This window comes from Artibeus jamaicensis, unplaced genomic scaffold (genome assembly GCF_021234435.1).
Source record: "Artibeus jamaicensis isolate MK-2021 breed Jamaican fruit bat unplaced genomic scaffold, CSHL_Jam_final scaffold_537, whole genome shotgun sequence".
Taxonomy (NCBI): domain Eukaryota; kingdom Metazoa; phylum Chordata; class Mammalia; order Chiroptera; family Phyllostomidae; genus Artibeus; species Artibeus jamaicensis.
Window position 1 is genome coordinate 42,835,406 of NW_026522047.1, and position 13,097 is coordinate 42,848,502.

At 54.4% G+C, this 13,097-nt stretch overlaps 2 protein-coding genes and 1 non-coding gene across 12 annotated transcripts; 2 read left to right on the plus strand and 1 right to left on the minus strand.

Moving 5' to 3' along the window:
• Positions 1-4,286: 4,286 nt before the first annotated feature.
• MICOS13 (mitochondrial contact site and cristae organizing system subunit 13) lies at positions 4,287-6,561 on the minus strand. 2 transcript variants are annotated; one of them, XM_037165256.2, is made up of 4 exons: positions 6,472-6,561; positions 5,181-5,358; positions 4,928-4,979; positions 4,287-4,517 (listed from the first exon to the last, which is right to left on the minus strand). In XM_037165256.2, exons 1-4 carry the CDS (start codon positions 6,474-6,476, stop codon positions 4,420-4,422), a joined length of 333 nt encoding a protein of 110 aa, XP_037021151.2. In that variant the 5' UTR covers positions 6,477-6,561; the 3' UTR covers positions 4,287-4,419. The 2 variants fall into 2 exon arrangements, with proteins under 2 accessions (XP_037021151.2, XP_037021150.2); XM_037165255.2 differs by lacking the exon at positions 6,472-6,561 and adding an exon at positions 6,043-6,126.
• On the plus strand, positions 6,197-12,036 carry HSD11B1L (hydroxysteroid 11-beta dehydrogenase 1 like). 9 transcript variants are annotated; one of them, XM_037165250.2, is made up of 11 exons: positions 6,197-6,286; positions 6,807-6,854; positions 6,983-7,138; positions 8,617-8,799; positions 8,978-9,096; positions 9,180-9,310; positions 9,874-9,985; positions 10,355-10,446; positions 10,787-10,880; positions 11,011-11,176; positions 11,256-12,036. In XM_037165250.2, the coding sequence occupies exons 5-11, from the start codon at positions 9,024-9,026 to the stop codon at positions 11,449-11,451; spliced, it is 864 nt and encodes a 287-aa protein (XP_037021145.2). In that variant the 5' UTR covers positions 6,197-6,286; positions 6,807-6,854; positions 6,983-7,138; positions 8,617-8,799; positions 8,978-9,023; the 3' UTR covers positions 11,452-12,036. The 9 variants fall into 9 exon arrangements, with proteins under 9 accessions (XP_037021145.2, XP_037021147.2, XP_053514362.1 ...); XM_037165252.2 differs by lacking the exon at positions 6,807-6,854 and having other exon boundaries at positions 6,206-6,286; XM_053658387.1 differs by lacking the exons at positions 6,197-6,286; positions 6,807-6,854 and adding an exon at positions 6,461-6,541.
• Positions 12,037-12,886: 850 nt separating this feature from the next.
• Positions 12,887-13,077, plus strand: LOC119063822 (U2 spliceosomal RNA). Its single transcript, XR_005085245.2, has one exon. It is a non-coding gene; the product is annotated as a U2 spliceosomal RNA (small nuclear RNA).
• Positions 13,078-13,097: the final 20 nt, after the last annotated feature.

Sequence of the window (13,097 nt, forward strand, 5' to 3'; positions counted from 1 at the left end):
TCTCTTTACTTGCACCTCTTTTGAAATTATACTCAGCATTGCTGAGCCACAGCTTTACCTTCAGGGAAGGAGGGCTGAAAGGGGCAGCTTCAAGGGGCTGTTGGGGCTTCCAGCAATCTTGTAGTCCTTAACTGAACAGGCTGCTATTTTGTGTATGATAAAATACACACACCTGAAGCTTACTATGTTAACAGTCATGTTTACATGCACAGTTCAGTTGCATTTAATTTACACTGTCATACAACCATCATCAATATCCAGAATTTATTTCCCAAATGGGATCATTCATCACTAACACCTCATACCACTCCCCCAGTTCCTGAAACCCACTGTCGACCTTTTTTTTTTTTTTTTAATTTTATTTTTAGAGAGGGAAAGGATGGCAGAGAGAAACATCAGTGTGTGGTTACCTTTTGCGTACCCTGTACTAGGGACCTGGCCCACAACTCAGGCATGTGCCCTGACTGGGAATCAGACCAGCAACCCTGAGCTACACCAGCCAGGGCCCACCACATAGTTTTGTCTCTGGATCTAGGTCCAGGGACCTCACATGAGTAGAGTGAGGACAAGTTAACAATAAAGTGGGGAGCTGAGGGAAGCCAAGCTGTTGAATACCAGAAGTGATGAACTGCTCGGGGAGGGACGGGCCTGAGTATGAAAGCTGAGTCTCCAGGACAGTGTGTGGCAGGTGTGTTCAGTGACCAAGTGCCTGGAATCAGGGATTTGCATCCTGGCAGTTCTCTCGCAGCTTCAGCCTCAAAGGGACATGTCCCATCCCCTCAGCCAACTGGGACCAGCTGTGTTCCTTCTGTCAGAGACCAACCCACTGATCCTGAAAGTGAATCGAGTCTGGGGGCCAAATTCTGCCTTCACATCCTGCCCTGGGGCAAGTTCCTGCAGTTCTAAGCCTCCATTTGCTTCCCTGGGGCAAGTTCCTGCAGTTCTAAGCCTCCATTTGCTTCCCTATAAAACAGTGCTACTGGGTTTTGTTTTTTTTCCTTTTTAATTTATTTATCTTTAGATAGGAAGGGAAGGAGAGAAACATCAATGTATGGTTGCCTCTCATGAGTCCCCTGCTGGGAACTGGCCTGCAACCTAGGCATGTGCCCTGACTGGGAATCGAACCGCGAACGTGTGGTTCGCAGGCCCGCGCTCAATCCACTGAGCTACACCAGCCAGGGCTTACTGGGTTTCTTCAAAAGGTGCCATTGTAGGCTGTGTCCCACGTTCTCCCTGCCCCACCCCGCCCCAGCTAAACAAATATCCTAATTCTCTGAAAGCCACAGAACAGCTCCCAAGTTCTAGTCCACCAGGATCCCTGTTGATCATAACTTAACAGGGCCACAAAGGGGAACCATATAGCTTATCTGTTTGGTATCACCTTGTACTTTCAGATTTAATGAAAGCTGGCTTGGCCCTGAGCAACCTATGGAAAGAGCCCAGGTTTCTGCAGCCCATGTAACCCTGAGGTGGACAGCACAAATGACCAGTGTCGGGCAATCCTTGGGGCTCTGTCTCTCAGGCAACTCTGGTTCAGCAGGGCTCCCCATCCCTCTTTGCCAATCTAGCACAGTCCCACCAGGCCAGGGGTGAGCAACACGAACTCTAGTGGCAGATGGGATTGGCTGTGATAATGGAGGAAGGGCCCACAAGCTGAAGAATGCAGGAGCCTCTAGAAGCTGGAAAAAAACAGGTAACGTTCTCCCCTGGAGCCTCTGACAGGAGCCAGTTCTGCTGCCACCTGGACTTCAGCCCACTGAGACCTGTGTTGGGCTCCTGACCACCAGAACTGTGAGAAGCAATTTGTTTCAACAGGGCACTGACCCTGTAGTCATCTGTGCTGCAGCCAGAGCATTCCTACCAACACCCAAGGTAGTTCTCAACTAGGGTGATTCTGTCCCCAGAAGATACCTGGCAGCACTTGGGAGACATGTGGCAGTCGTGTCTGGGGAGTAAGGGGATGCTACTGGCCTTTGGGATGGAGGCAGGGATGCTGCCTGACGTCCACAGGGGCCAGGATGCCCCTTGCCAAAGATCTGCATGGTCTCAAATGTCAGCAATGCTGTGAGGAAATCCTGCCCTGATGCAGTGGGTGCCAAGGAGGCCCAGGGTGGACATGTAACTCCTGGGGGTTGTAGGAAAGGGTCAGAGGAAGCAACGTCTGTGCTGTGGGCAGGAGTCAGCCAGGAGGAAGAGTAGAGGCCTGGTGAGGAGTCCACGAGTTGTAGGCAAAGGCTGGTGGTGGAAACCAGCTGTTTCGGGAACTGAGGGCCAACCAGGTCTCTGAGGGACCTAGGGGAGTAAGAGGAGGGCCCCTCTGAGGAATCTGGACTCAGAGGGAAAGCAGTGGGAAGCCACAGGAGGTTTCCGAGCAGGGTGGTGATATGATCAGACTTAGACTTTGGAAACAGATTGGTGGGAGCCAGCCTGGAGGTGAGGAGACCAGAGGTACTCTTAGCACTGGCAATACCAGTAGGGGCCTGACCAGGTGAGGCGATGGAGGGGTCAAGAGTGGCATTCAGATCGGACTGGTGGCTGGGCCCATACAGTCATGTTTAGAGAGCAGTCACGAATAGAGGCTGACCCTGGGCCCAGCTTGTGGGCATTGACTCAGTCCCAGGGACCAGAGACTAGGGCTTGGGTTCAGTTTTAGGGGATCCCCTCATACCCCCCCCCCCACACACACACACAGGAGGCCAAGTTCAGGGAGTTGGAGGACGCAGCTTCCTGGAGGTGAGGGGGCCGGAGGGCTAAAAATGTCCCCAGACAGCCCCTCAAAGACCTACAAAGGCTGGTTTCCTTTCCTGCAGGTTTGCTAGACCGATAATGGGCCTTTAACACTGTTCAAGAGCCTGGTGGGGTGGCCTTGACAGGTATCTCCCCACTCCATAAAATAATGATGATAACAGGAGGATCGTGAGCACTCATGGAGCCTGGTGGGGCACATGACCCAGCCAGAGTGCAAATCCCTCTGATATGTAAAGATCTGAGATCAGGTCTGCAGGGGTGAAGCAAATGAAAATCCTGTGTCCCAGGCAGGGTTTAAGGTTAATCATCTGGGCTCCTGGTGGACAGCAGGCTTTAAACCTGGCCATGCAAGTGTCTCCACCTGTAAAATGGGCACATGAGGCTGCTGGAAGGGGCTCAGTGGGTAGAGAGCCAGGCTGAGAGGGCCTGAACCCGGGCCACACTCCTGGCCTAAGAGATAGCAAGCAGCGGCACTAGCTCCAGCTCCTTGGGCAGCACCAAGGATAAGGGACACTCCCTGGCCTTGCTCATCCTGGAGACCATGATGGCACAGGTCACGTGGGCTCTCCCTCCCAATACCCTAGGCCAGGCCACCTATCCTCAGCTACACCCTTCCCTATTTGTCACCAGGTGGATGAACGCTTGCCAGCTTTTCTGGGAAATGCCCTAGGTCTCTGCTTACCTTACACATGAACACCTGTTATCATGGGCCTGTGTGAGCTCTATCCCCTAAACTGAAGGACACACAGCTCAGAACTCTTGGGAACAGGATTCCATGCTGGCCTGGAGCACCATGCTGGGGTCTGCTCCTTGCTCCCAGGGCAGCCTCCTGGGCCAGACTCTGGCTCCGACCTACGCTCACCTCTCACCCTGGCTGACTGGGGCACAGGTTCCCTTCTAGTACCACGTGGAATTCCCTCAACAATGGGGAGGCCTGGAGCACCTAGAGTCAGCCCACCCTCCCAGAGCTCCATCCCAAAGGGGCAGCACACACATTCAGGTCACTAGGCAGCTGATCCAGTATGGGATAGGGGTGTCAGGAAAGGCTTCTGAAGAGAGCAGAGAACCTCTGGAAGATGAAGTTGGGAGCACAAGACATTTGTGGGCTGGACAGATCCCCACATGGCAATGACCTCCAGTCCTGTGCTCCCCATATTACCAGATTTTGGGGGCAAGCAGAATGAGAATGGAGACCAGGTAAGGTTGGGTGTGTAGAAGGAACAGGAGAAATATTTCCCATCTCACTGAGCCCTGGCTCCCGACTGTCCTATCCTAGGCTCAGCCCTCCAAGCTCCACAACCCCCCACCCAGGTTGGCCTTCAGCACTTTCTCCACCCTTTCCCAGGGCCCAGAGCACTGCCAACTGTCTGCTCCCACTTCCCATACAGAGTGAGGGCCCCAGCAGGCAGGAGCCAGACAGAAAAAGTGTGAGCCACTATCAGGCCCTAAGGCACTCCCAGGAGCCAGAAGCCCAGGCCCACATGCTCTGAGAGCCAGCCGGGCCACCCATGTCCCTGGGTCCAGCACATGGGTCGGGGAACACTTCCAAAGTCCTTTATTGGGCCAGTTAAGCCAGGAGCTGCCTTGGAGTGGGGTCCCACCCTGGAGGCTTGAAGTCCAGGGCACCCCTAACCCCTGTTCCTGACAGGGGAGGCAGCCTCCTCTGAGAGGCTACTTGATTCGTTCCTTCAGGTATTCCCAGCCATCCTTGGTGTATTCACAGGCCTTGGAAGGGGCCACCGACAAGGCCGACATCATGGTAATAATGCCTGTGGGGAGGGAGGAAGAGGGCCCAGTACCTGGTGAGGCTCCCCACCTAGAGCTAAGGGGTTTAGTCCAACCCCCAGGGACACCTAAATTAGCCATGCTTTTAGAGGTGCCACTTCCAGCTGTCAACTTCACACAGGGAAACTGAGGCAAGAGGGGCAGGGCCTCACCTTGTCTGAGGCCACCTGACTCAGATGTGTTCAGATTTGACCCAAACTCTCAAAATGAGAGCTTCCATCTTGTGCCCACTTCCCTGGAACCTCTACCCCTTCTCTTTTAGATGGGGCAGAGGCACACAGGGCAGCAAGAGGAGCGAAGGACAGGCATGGCCAGGAGGCAGGACTGAGGATGCTAGACTGGGGGACCTGGAGCCACCCACCCCCCCCCCCCCAAGTAGAGGGACCAGGCCTACCTGAATTCCAGGACTCACGGATGTGAAAGTTAAACTTTGGAGGGGCTGGGAGCTGGGAAGAGACAGGGAAGAAGGGGGTTGCTGGTGAAAGGGGAACGCCCTGGCAGCCCCAACCCCCCTCCAGAGGCAGGGAGAGCTGCACATGCCCCAGTGTGGAGGACAACCAGCAGGGCTGGAGGGACCAGGGACTGAAAGCCACCCCAAAGTTGGCTCCCACCAAGCCGCAGCCTCACTCCCAGCATGGGGTGGGTACCTGGGGTATCTTCAGGCCCGTCTGCTCACTCACGTACTGGCTGAACTGGTATATGGCAGGGGGGACCACCTTCTCCGCCTTCTGAAGGACCGCCTGGCTCTTGCTGCCGGGTCCCAGCAGCTCCTGGTCATACACCAAATAGACCACTCCCCCAGCCACACTCCCCTTGACGAGAAACCTGTATGCAGAGAAGGGAATGACAGCAGCTCAGGAGACACTGCTGGCCACTCTCAGGGCTCTAGGCTCATGGGAGGAGGAGTTAGACCGCCCAGGGAGCCCCACAATTCAAAGAGTGACACAGCTGAAGACAGGCGGCCACCGGGAACGGAAGAGCACTTGCCAACCCGGAGACATGCCTGATCCCTACTAGGCAAAGCACTCCGTTTACAGTGCGCAAAGCAGTACTCCGCCCCATTCAAATGGGGAACTGAGGCCCGCAGAATGACAGTGGGTCACTGGCGTGATTCCTCACAAAGCAGGGAACAGCGCGGAGCCGGGGACGGACCCTCCGCGAGCAAACCGCGAGGGTTTTCTAAGTGCGTTTGTCTGAGGGCTTCCTAAATGTCCTACGCTGCTCTGGGCGCGTAGGACATTTACCAACCCCCAAAAATGGCGTGGGACACTTCCACTTTGCTGAGAATGCAACTGAGGCTCGGAGAGATTTCATATTCCGACTGTCGGAAGGCAAAAGGCTAGCGCGACCTCGGGAATCACCTCTCCGCTTGAAACTGTCTCCCCTTGTGGACCATAGGACACCTGACACTACGGGAAACGAACAGCAGGTCGTGAGCAAACTAAAAGACGGTGTCCGCGGGAGAGGGACTTTCTGGGGGCTCCGGGCACGCCCGCCGGCCACACGTACCTCATCACCGACCACACTCGGGAAACCATAGTCTCTCGACTCGGCGCGCAAGGACACTCGGCTCGGCGGCCGCTTCCGGTTGCGGCGCCGCAGAGGCCCTTGGGAAGTGTACTTCTCCCCGTCAGCCGCAAAGGCTTCCGGGAGTCGGAGTCTTGGTTCCGCTTAAAAATGCCAGACACTGCAATCCCACCACGAAAGAACGGTGGGATGCGAAATTAACCATTTGGAACAGGCCGCCTCAAAGGTATCAGAGAAATGTCGGCACCGCCCGGTGAGGCGGGTACAGCTCGCCTCACCGCCAAGCCTGCAGGGAAATGTAGTCCCTCCTTGGCGGTGTGAAAGAAAAGCCGGGTGTCTAGAGTGAGTCCTGAGGGTGACCCAAGAAGTCGAAGTCCAGGGAATCCACCCGCGCCCGCGCTGGGGACTCACCGCATGGGCCTTAGAAGAGTGTGCCTAGAATCTAGTTGTCACGGCAACACGAGGGCGGACTTGGAGGGAGGTGGGTCTAAGTCACGTGATCGGGTTCGAAGGGTGGGTGGTTTTTCCTTTCGGGAGCTGAGCCAGGACTTCCGCTGCGAGCAGAAGGTCCAAGCTGGAGGCCGTTGCCTGGCAACGTGCGCTCTCAGTCGCTGCGGCTGAGCCCTCTCTTTGGAGAGGCAGGCTCTTAGTCACGTGACTCGGGCCCTGAAGAAGGAGGCGTGGTCGGGGTCCCTGCCCCTTTCTGCGGCAAAGGTACGCCCGACTATTGTGCCCGTCGCTCCCAGGTGGGTACCCCAACCCCGGTGGACGGCGGGAAAAAACCTGAGGCCCGGGTGAGTGAGTGAACGGCTCGGGAGCACGGGGTGGGTCACACTCCCCCTTTGCCCAGATGGAAAACAGGCCAGGCGAGGTCAGTGGATTCTGCGAAGATCTGCTTTTACCTGTTTCTTCCCCTTCACAGCCCAGCTGCTCCATCCGTCCATTCTTCCTCCCGCCTAATCAGCCATCTATCCATTCATCCAACTCCGCCTTCCCTTGTGGGGCTGCTGTGTTTAAGGCAAGAGGTGGAAGGGGTTGAGCCGGGGAGCTTCACGGGATCTCTCCGGAAATGAAAGAGGTGGGGTTGCGTTCCCTGCTAAGAGAATGGCTGGTGTGACTGGGAACAGGGCAAGAAGTTAACTTTTCTGGTAACTGATAGACAGGAGATAGACAGGAGTTGCAGAAGATGGGGATGGGCAGGTGGGCAGAGGCCAGATCCTGTGGGCCTTGTGGGCTGTGAGGAGCTTAGTCTCCAACCGCGGCCGTGGCGGGCCCTTGGGAATGGGCAGGAAAGGGCATGCCAGCTTTCTTTTGACAAAGATCACTTTGGCTGCATAGATAGGACAGAGTGGGAGGAAGGGAGTGGGAAGGTGGGGAGCCTGGGAGAAGGCAACTGGAACCTTCTTGTGGGGCAAAGGATATAGGGCTGGATCTAGAGATTGGTGATGTGGGGACTCCCCAGTCGTACCACGTCTCAGCCGCCTGGGTCCTAGAAGTCCCCTCTCCTCTTTGTCCCACTGAGTCCAGAGGATAGAAAGATGTGATAGGCCTCTGCCCTTTTCAAGGGAGACCCGTGACTCTCCAGACGTTAAGCACTCAGCCTGTATCTCTCTTTTGCCTTCTCCCTGGAACAAGTGAATCCCTCCCACAGCTGAAGTCATATCTTTTTTTTTTTAACTTTTTAAAATTTATTTATCTTTAGAGGGGAAGGGAAGGAGAGAGGGGGAGAAGTATCAGTGTATGGTTGTCTCTCATGCGTCCCCTGCTGGGAACTGGCCTGTAGGGAACCGGCCTGCAACCCCAGTGTGTGCCCTGACTGGGAATCGAACCGTGATCCTTTGGGTCATAGGCCCACACTCGATCCACAGAGCTGTGCCAGCCAGGACTTGAAGTCATATCTTAACCCTCAAGACATGGGACTTTTTGATTACTCCTGGGCCTCTCCAGACAGAATGGTCTTTCTGGGCTCCCCCAGCTCTCTTGCCTGCCATATTCTTGTGTCAATCTAATATCTGCCGAGCACCTGGCACAGTTTGGGGAGCTGAAGACCTAATGGGGAAAAAAAACCTGGGCCCTGGCTGGTGTAGCTCAGTGGATTGAGCACAGGCCTGGGAACTAGGGTATTCCCGGTTCAGTTCCCAGTCAGGACACATGCCTGGGTTGCAGGCCAGGTCCCCCTGGGGGGGTGGTGCACAAGAGGCAACCACACATTGATGTTTCGCTCCTCTTTCTTCCTGTCTTCCCCTCTCTCTAAAAACAAATAAATAAAATACTAAAAAAAAAAAAAGAAAAGGAAAAAACCTGGAAGTTTTTGTTTTCTTCCTGCCAGTCTAGGGGAAGTGAGGGACAGTGAACATGAAACAAATCATCAAGGTGATTTCAGGTGATGTTAAGTGCTGAGAAAGAGATAAAAGTTCTAGAGGTAAGGGAGAGGGAGGGACTAGGAAGGGAGGGAAGTGCTTTAGAAAAAGAGGCCAGGGAAGCACTCTGGAAGGAAGTAATTTTTGTACTGAGACTGGAAAGAAGTGAAAGCAAACCATTGGATTTAATTTGCAGAGAGCATTTTGGGCAGAGGGAACAGCCAGTGCAAAGGCCCCGAGGCAGATGGTGACTGGCTGGTTCTGAGGAACAGCATAGAGGCTGGTGTGGCAAATAGCAGAGTGAGCAAGAGGACCATTTGGGCCATCAAGGAGTGTGGCTTTTGTCCTAAATATCAAGGAGGATTTTCAGCAGGGAGAGGTAAGATGTGATTCTGGTGTTTCCTGGAGGGAGAAAGCTCCCGAGATTGGTACAGTGGTTCAGGTAACCTGGACCAGGTGGTGGCTGTGGAGATGGAGGACAGGGGCCAGTCCCGGGGCCAGGAGGATCTGCTTTGAACAAAGGTGCAGTTGGGGAAACAGGTGTGGCTGTGGGCCAGGCCTGTGCCGGCCACCCCCTCTCTCACCACAGACTCAAGAAGGGACATGAAGGTGCTGCTCCTCACTGGCCTGGGAGCCCTGTTCTTCACCTACTACTGGGCTGACAACTTCGACCCAGGTGAGTGCCTGGAGTGGAACAGGGAGGAACCAGGCCAGCTGTCCTGTGCATCCCGTAGGCTGACCACCCCTGCTCACTGCCAGCTAGCCTCCAGGGAGCCCGGGTGCTGCTGACAGGGGCCAGTGCAGGCGTTGGGGAGGAGCTGGCATATCACTATGCCCGTCTGGGCTCCCACCTGGTGCTCACTGCGCACACTGAGGCTCTTCTGCAAAAGGTGAGACATGTATTTCAAGTTTAATATTGGGGGCAGGAGTCGGGTGGAAAATGGGGCCTGAGTTTGAATCCCCGCAAAGATCCAGGCTTCCTGTGTGAATTTGGGCAAGTTACTTAACCTCCCTGAGCCCTAATTTCCTCATTTACAAAATAGAGACATTAAAAGCACCTCCTTGTGAGTTATGGTTTTGGGTAAATGCGGTAAGACAGAGTGTAAAGCAGGGAGTGTTTCTCAATAAATGGAAGTGTTGGTAGTGTCCAAAGCCTCTGACAATAGTCAGAGTTCTCAAACTCAAAAGGTTGGTGGGTGGACAGACACTTCTTAGCAAGAGAATGTTCCAAGGAAATGTACGGCTCTTCCAGAATTTCAAGAGGGGCCAGAAACCTTGAGGTTTATTTGAAATCCTAAGTTTCAAATGTTGATAATTGAGCAAATTATATTCTGGTCCATGGGCTGCCGGTTTGCAACCTTAGAGGTAAAGCTTTGGGAACAGAACAAGAGGCTCAGAGTAGGGAGGAAGCCACCTGGGGTGGAGGGGCCCACGGGCAGCTCTGGCCCCCCAGGTGGTAGGGAACTGCCGGAAGCTGGGCGCTCCCAAGGTCTTCTACATTGCTGCGGACATGGCCTCCCCTGAGGTGCCGGAGCGCGTGGTGCAGTTTGCGCTGGACAAGCTGGGTGAGGGGCGGGGTCTGGAGTCTGGGACCTTGGCCTAGGCCTTAGGGGCAGGACCGGAGTAGGCGTGGGAGTGTGGTAGTAACAGTAACGGGTGTCCGTGGGAGGAGATTTATAAGGTTCTGAGGCATAACTAGGGGTAAACCCTCATTGCATCCAAGGGGGCCTTTTGGATTAGGGACAAGCCTAGCAGGATCCAGGGAGCAGGGCGGGGTCTCTTTAACAGGGTAGGGTAGGGGGCGCTACCTAGGGTGGAGCTGGTTGGGTCAGTGCTCTGGGGAGAGTTTGCCAGTTTAAGGAGTGGGGCTATGGAGGGGCTCAGGGCCGGAGCCTCAAGGACTACCTCCTAGCTGATGAACCTCTCCTGGACAGGTGGGCTGGACTACCTCGTGCTGAACCACCTTGGTGCTGCCCCAGCAGGCACACAGGCCCTCAGTGCCCAGGGGACAAGCTGGCTCATGCAGGTCCTCTGCCCCTTCTATCCCCAGGTCCCACTTATAAAGTTGCTAGGTTTCACCGTCTCTCGACTTTGGCGCCTCACACCAGCCTGTACTCCAGCCCTCTCTGGCCAGCATCTACCCTCTCCCCATTCCTCTTCGGTCCCTTGCCCCAGACCCCGCCCCTCCTGGTTCTAGGCTCTACCCTCTCTATGCCTTGGTTCTGCCCCTGGGCTTGACCTCCAGCACCTCCATCCAAGACAACGCCCCAGTCCTCCAGCCTGCCCGTCCCCAACCAGACCCGCCCCTTGCCCCCACTTTCTTGGCTTGGGTTGTCTGCTGCTTCACTCACAGTCACCGCCTCCAGGTGAACTTCCTGAGTTATGTGCAACTGACTTCGTTGGCGCTGCCCAGTCTGACGGACAGCAAGGGCTCCCTGGTGGTGGTGTCCTCGCTGCTCGGTGCGTGCACCTGGGGCAGGGAGCGGAAGGCCACAGGCCTGATGCAGGAGAGCCGGGATGGGGCAGGAAGGTTTCCTCGAGATAGGGAAGCAGGGTGAGGCAGCTCGCCACTGCTTTCCTGCACCCCCAGGCCGCGTGCCCACGTCCTTCTCTAGCCCCTATTCAGCAGCTAAGTTCGCACTGGACAGTTTCTTCGGCTCCCTGCGGCGAGAGCTGGACGTGCAGGACGTGAATGTGGCCATCACCATGTGCATCCTGGGCCTCCAGGATCGTGCCTCAGTTGCCGAGGGAGTCAGGTAAGGCGGGGGACGCAAACTGGGGGTTGTGGGGAGCTACCCAACAACTGCAGTCCTCACTCCGTCTTTCTGTCCGCAGGGGTGTCACAAGGGCCAAATCGGCCCTGGGACCCAAGGCAGCCTTAGCTGTGATTCGCGGCAGTGCCACGCGCACCTCCTGCGTCTTCTACCCCTGGCGCTTCCACGTGCTCTGCCTGCTTCGGGCCTGGCTGCCTCACCCAAAAGCCTGGTTCATCCGTGAGGAGCTCAATGTCTCTGTCACTGCTGCTGCCTGAGCTGGAGGTGGAGCCGGTTCATCTTCTCAGAGGGGGACCCTTCATCTAGCCATCCTGAAGGAGGGACACAAAAATCACACCTCTGGGAGGGTGGCCATAGCTGAAGGTAGTGTCATCCAGACAAAAAGGGAAAACCTAGAAAAACTACCAGCACCTGGAAACAATGAAATCTGTCCGTGTGAGAGCAGCTTCTGTGTGGCACTACCTTGTCAGGGACGGGGAAGGCACTACCTCAGTCTTGGTTGTCATCGTTGATGTGATCACCGCTTCCGTTTCGCAGATGGGGAAGCTAAGGCTCAGAGAGGTGATGTGGCGAGTCAGCCCTAGGCCCTGGCCACTTCAAACAGGGCACACCAGCTACTGAGCCACCCTTGGACACTTCTCTGCCTCCCACCCAGAACCACCTGATTTGTCCCTCCATTCACTCAGTCTGGGAGTATCACCCAACCCTTGTGTCCCCAAGCAAGGGAGCACCACAAAGCTATCTACTGAGTGGTGGGGTCTGAGGAGGGGGAGGAGGAAAAGAATATGTTCTGTGCTGGACCCAGCTTCCCTTTTCATAATAAAAATCCTTTTTCTTTTGCACATCCATTCAAATTTCTTGGTCCTTCCAATTTGCTGGCAGCGGGCAGGGAAGAGGGGATGTGTGTACTAGAACTCTCAACCCCATTTCACAGTTGGAGAAACAGGCTGGGAGAGGTGGACTCACCTAGGAAGTCAGAGACAAAGAGTACTGAATGGGAACCAAAGGCTTCATTTGCTGCACAAGTTACATGGTTTGTGCACCAATTATGATAACATGCATCAGACACTACACACTTAACATTAGGATTGAAAGATAAAGGATACCCTGGGCTGGTGTAGCTCAGTGGATTGAGCACGAGCTTGCAAACCAAAGGGTTGCTGGTTTGATTCCCAGTCTAGAGCACATCCTGGGGTGTGGGCCAGGTCCCCCAGTAGAGGACCTCTCGGACATTAATGTTTCTCTCCGTCTTTTTCCTTCCCTTCCCCTCTCTCTAAAAATAAATAAATGAAATCTTAAAAAAAAAAGATAAACAAAAAAAAGACTTCTTTGTTCCCATCATGCCTCTTGTCTCTACTATCTAAAATTAAATCCAGCCCTGGCTGGTGTAGCTCAGTGGATTGAGCGTGGGCCTGCGAACAAGACGATCTCAGTTCAATTCCCCATCAGGGCACATGCCTGGGTTACAGGCCAGTTCCCAGCAAGGGATGCATGAGAGGCAACCATACACTGATGTTTCTCTCCCTCTCTCCTTCCCTTCCCCTCTAAAGATAAATAAAATCTTAAAAATAAATAAAATTAAATCCAATTATATTAGATGCCACCAGCAGGCAATGTACCGCATCACTTTCCTCAGCCCTAACTCAGAACTTGGCCTCGTATAAAATACCTTTGTTTAAAAAAATTAAGTTTGTCACTTCTTGGCCTTTTGTCTAAAATCAAGTGTAGTGTCTGTTCATATCAGTTTAATATATGGTACGTCCTCTATCTCAGGACATTATATTAAATAGATTTTTGGAGCTGGGAGATAGAATAGGAGCTTGCTCTGTCCACTCTGCGCATCGACCCGGTATTGGAGTGCTTATGGGAATGGTGCACACGCACACACAAAAATAATTTAAAA

Coding starts and splice junctions, on each gene's coding strand:
- MICOS13 (XM_037165255.2), bottom strand. CDS start 6,071: ATGGTTTCCCGAGTGTGGTCGGTGATGAG. Junction 5,359..6,042: donor CGAGTGTGGTCGGTGATGAG/GTACGTGTGGCC, acceptor CTCTGCATACAG/GTTTCTCGTCAAGGGGAGTG. Junction 4,980..5,180: donor CGGGCCTGAAGATACCCCAG/GTACCCACCCCA, acceptor GTCTCTTCCCAG/CTCCCAGCCCCTCCAAAGTT.
- HSD11B1L (XM_037165250.2), top strand. CDS start 9,024: ATGAAGGTGCTGCTCCTCACTGGCCTGGGAGCCCTGTTCTTCACCTAC. Junction 9,097..9,179: donor GGCTGACAACTTCGACCCAG/GTGAGTGCCTGG, acceptor GCTCACTGCCAG/CTAGCCTCCAGGGAGCCCGG. Junction 11,177..11,255: donor TCAGTTGCCGAGGGAGTCAG/GTAAGGCGGGGG, acceptor TTCTGTCCGCAG/GGGTGTCACAAGGGCCAAAT.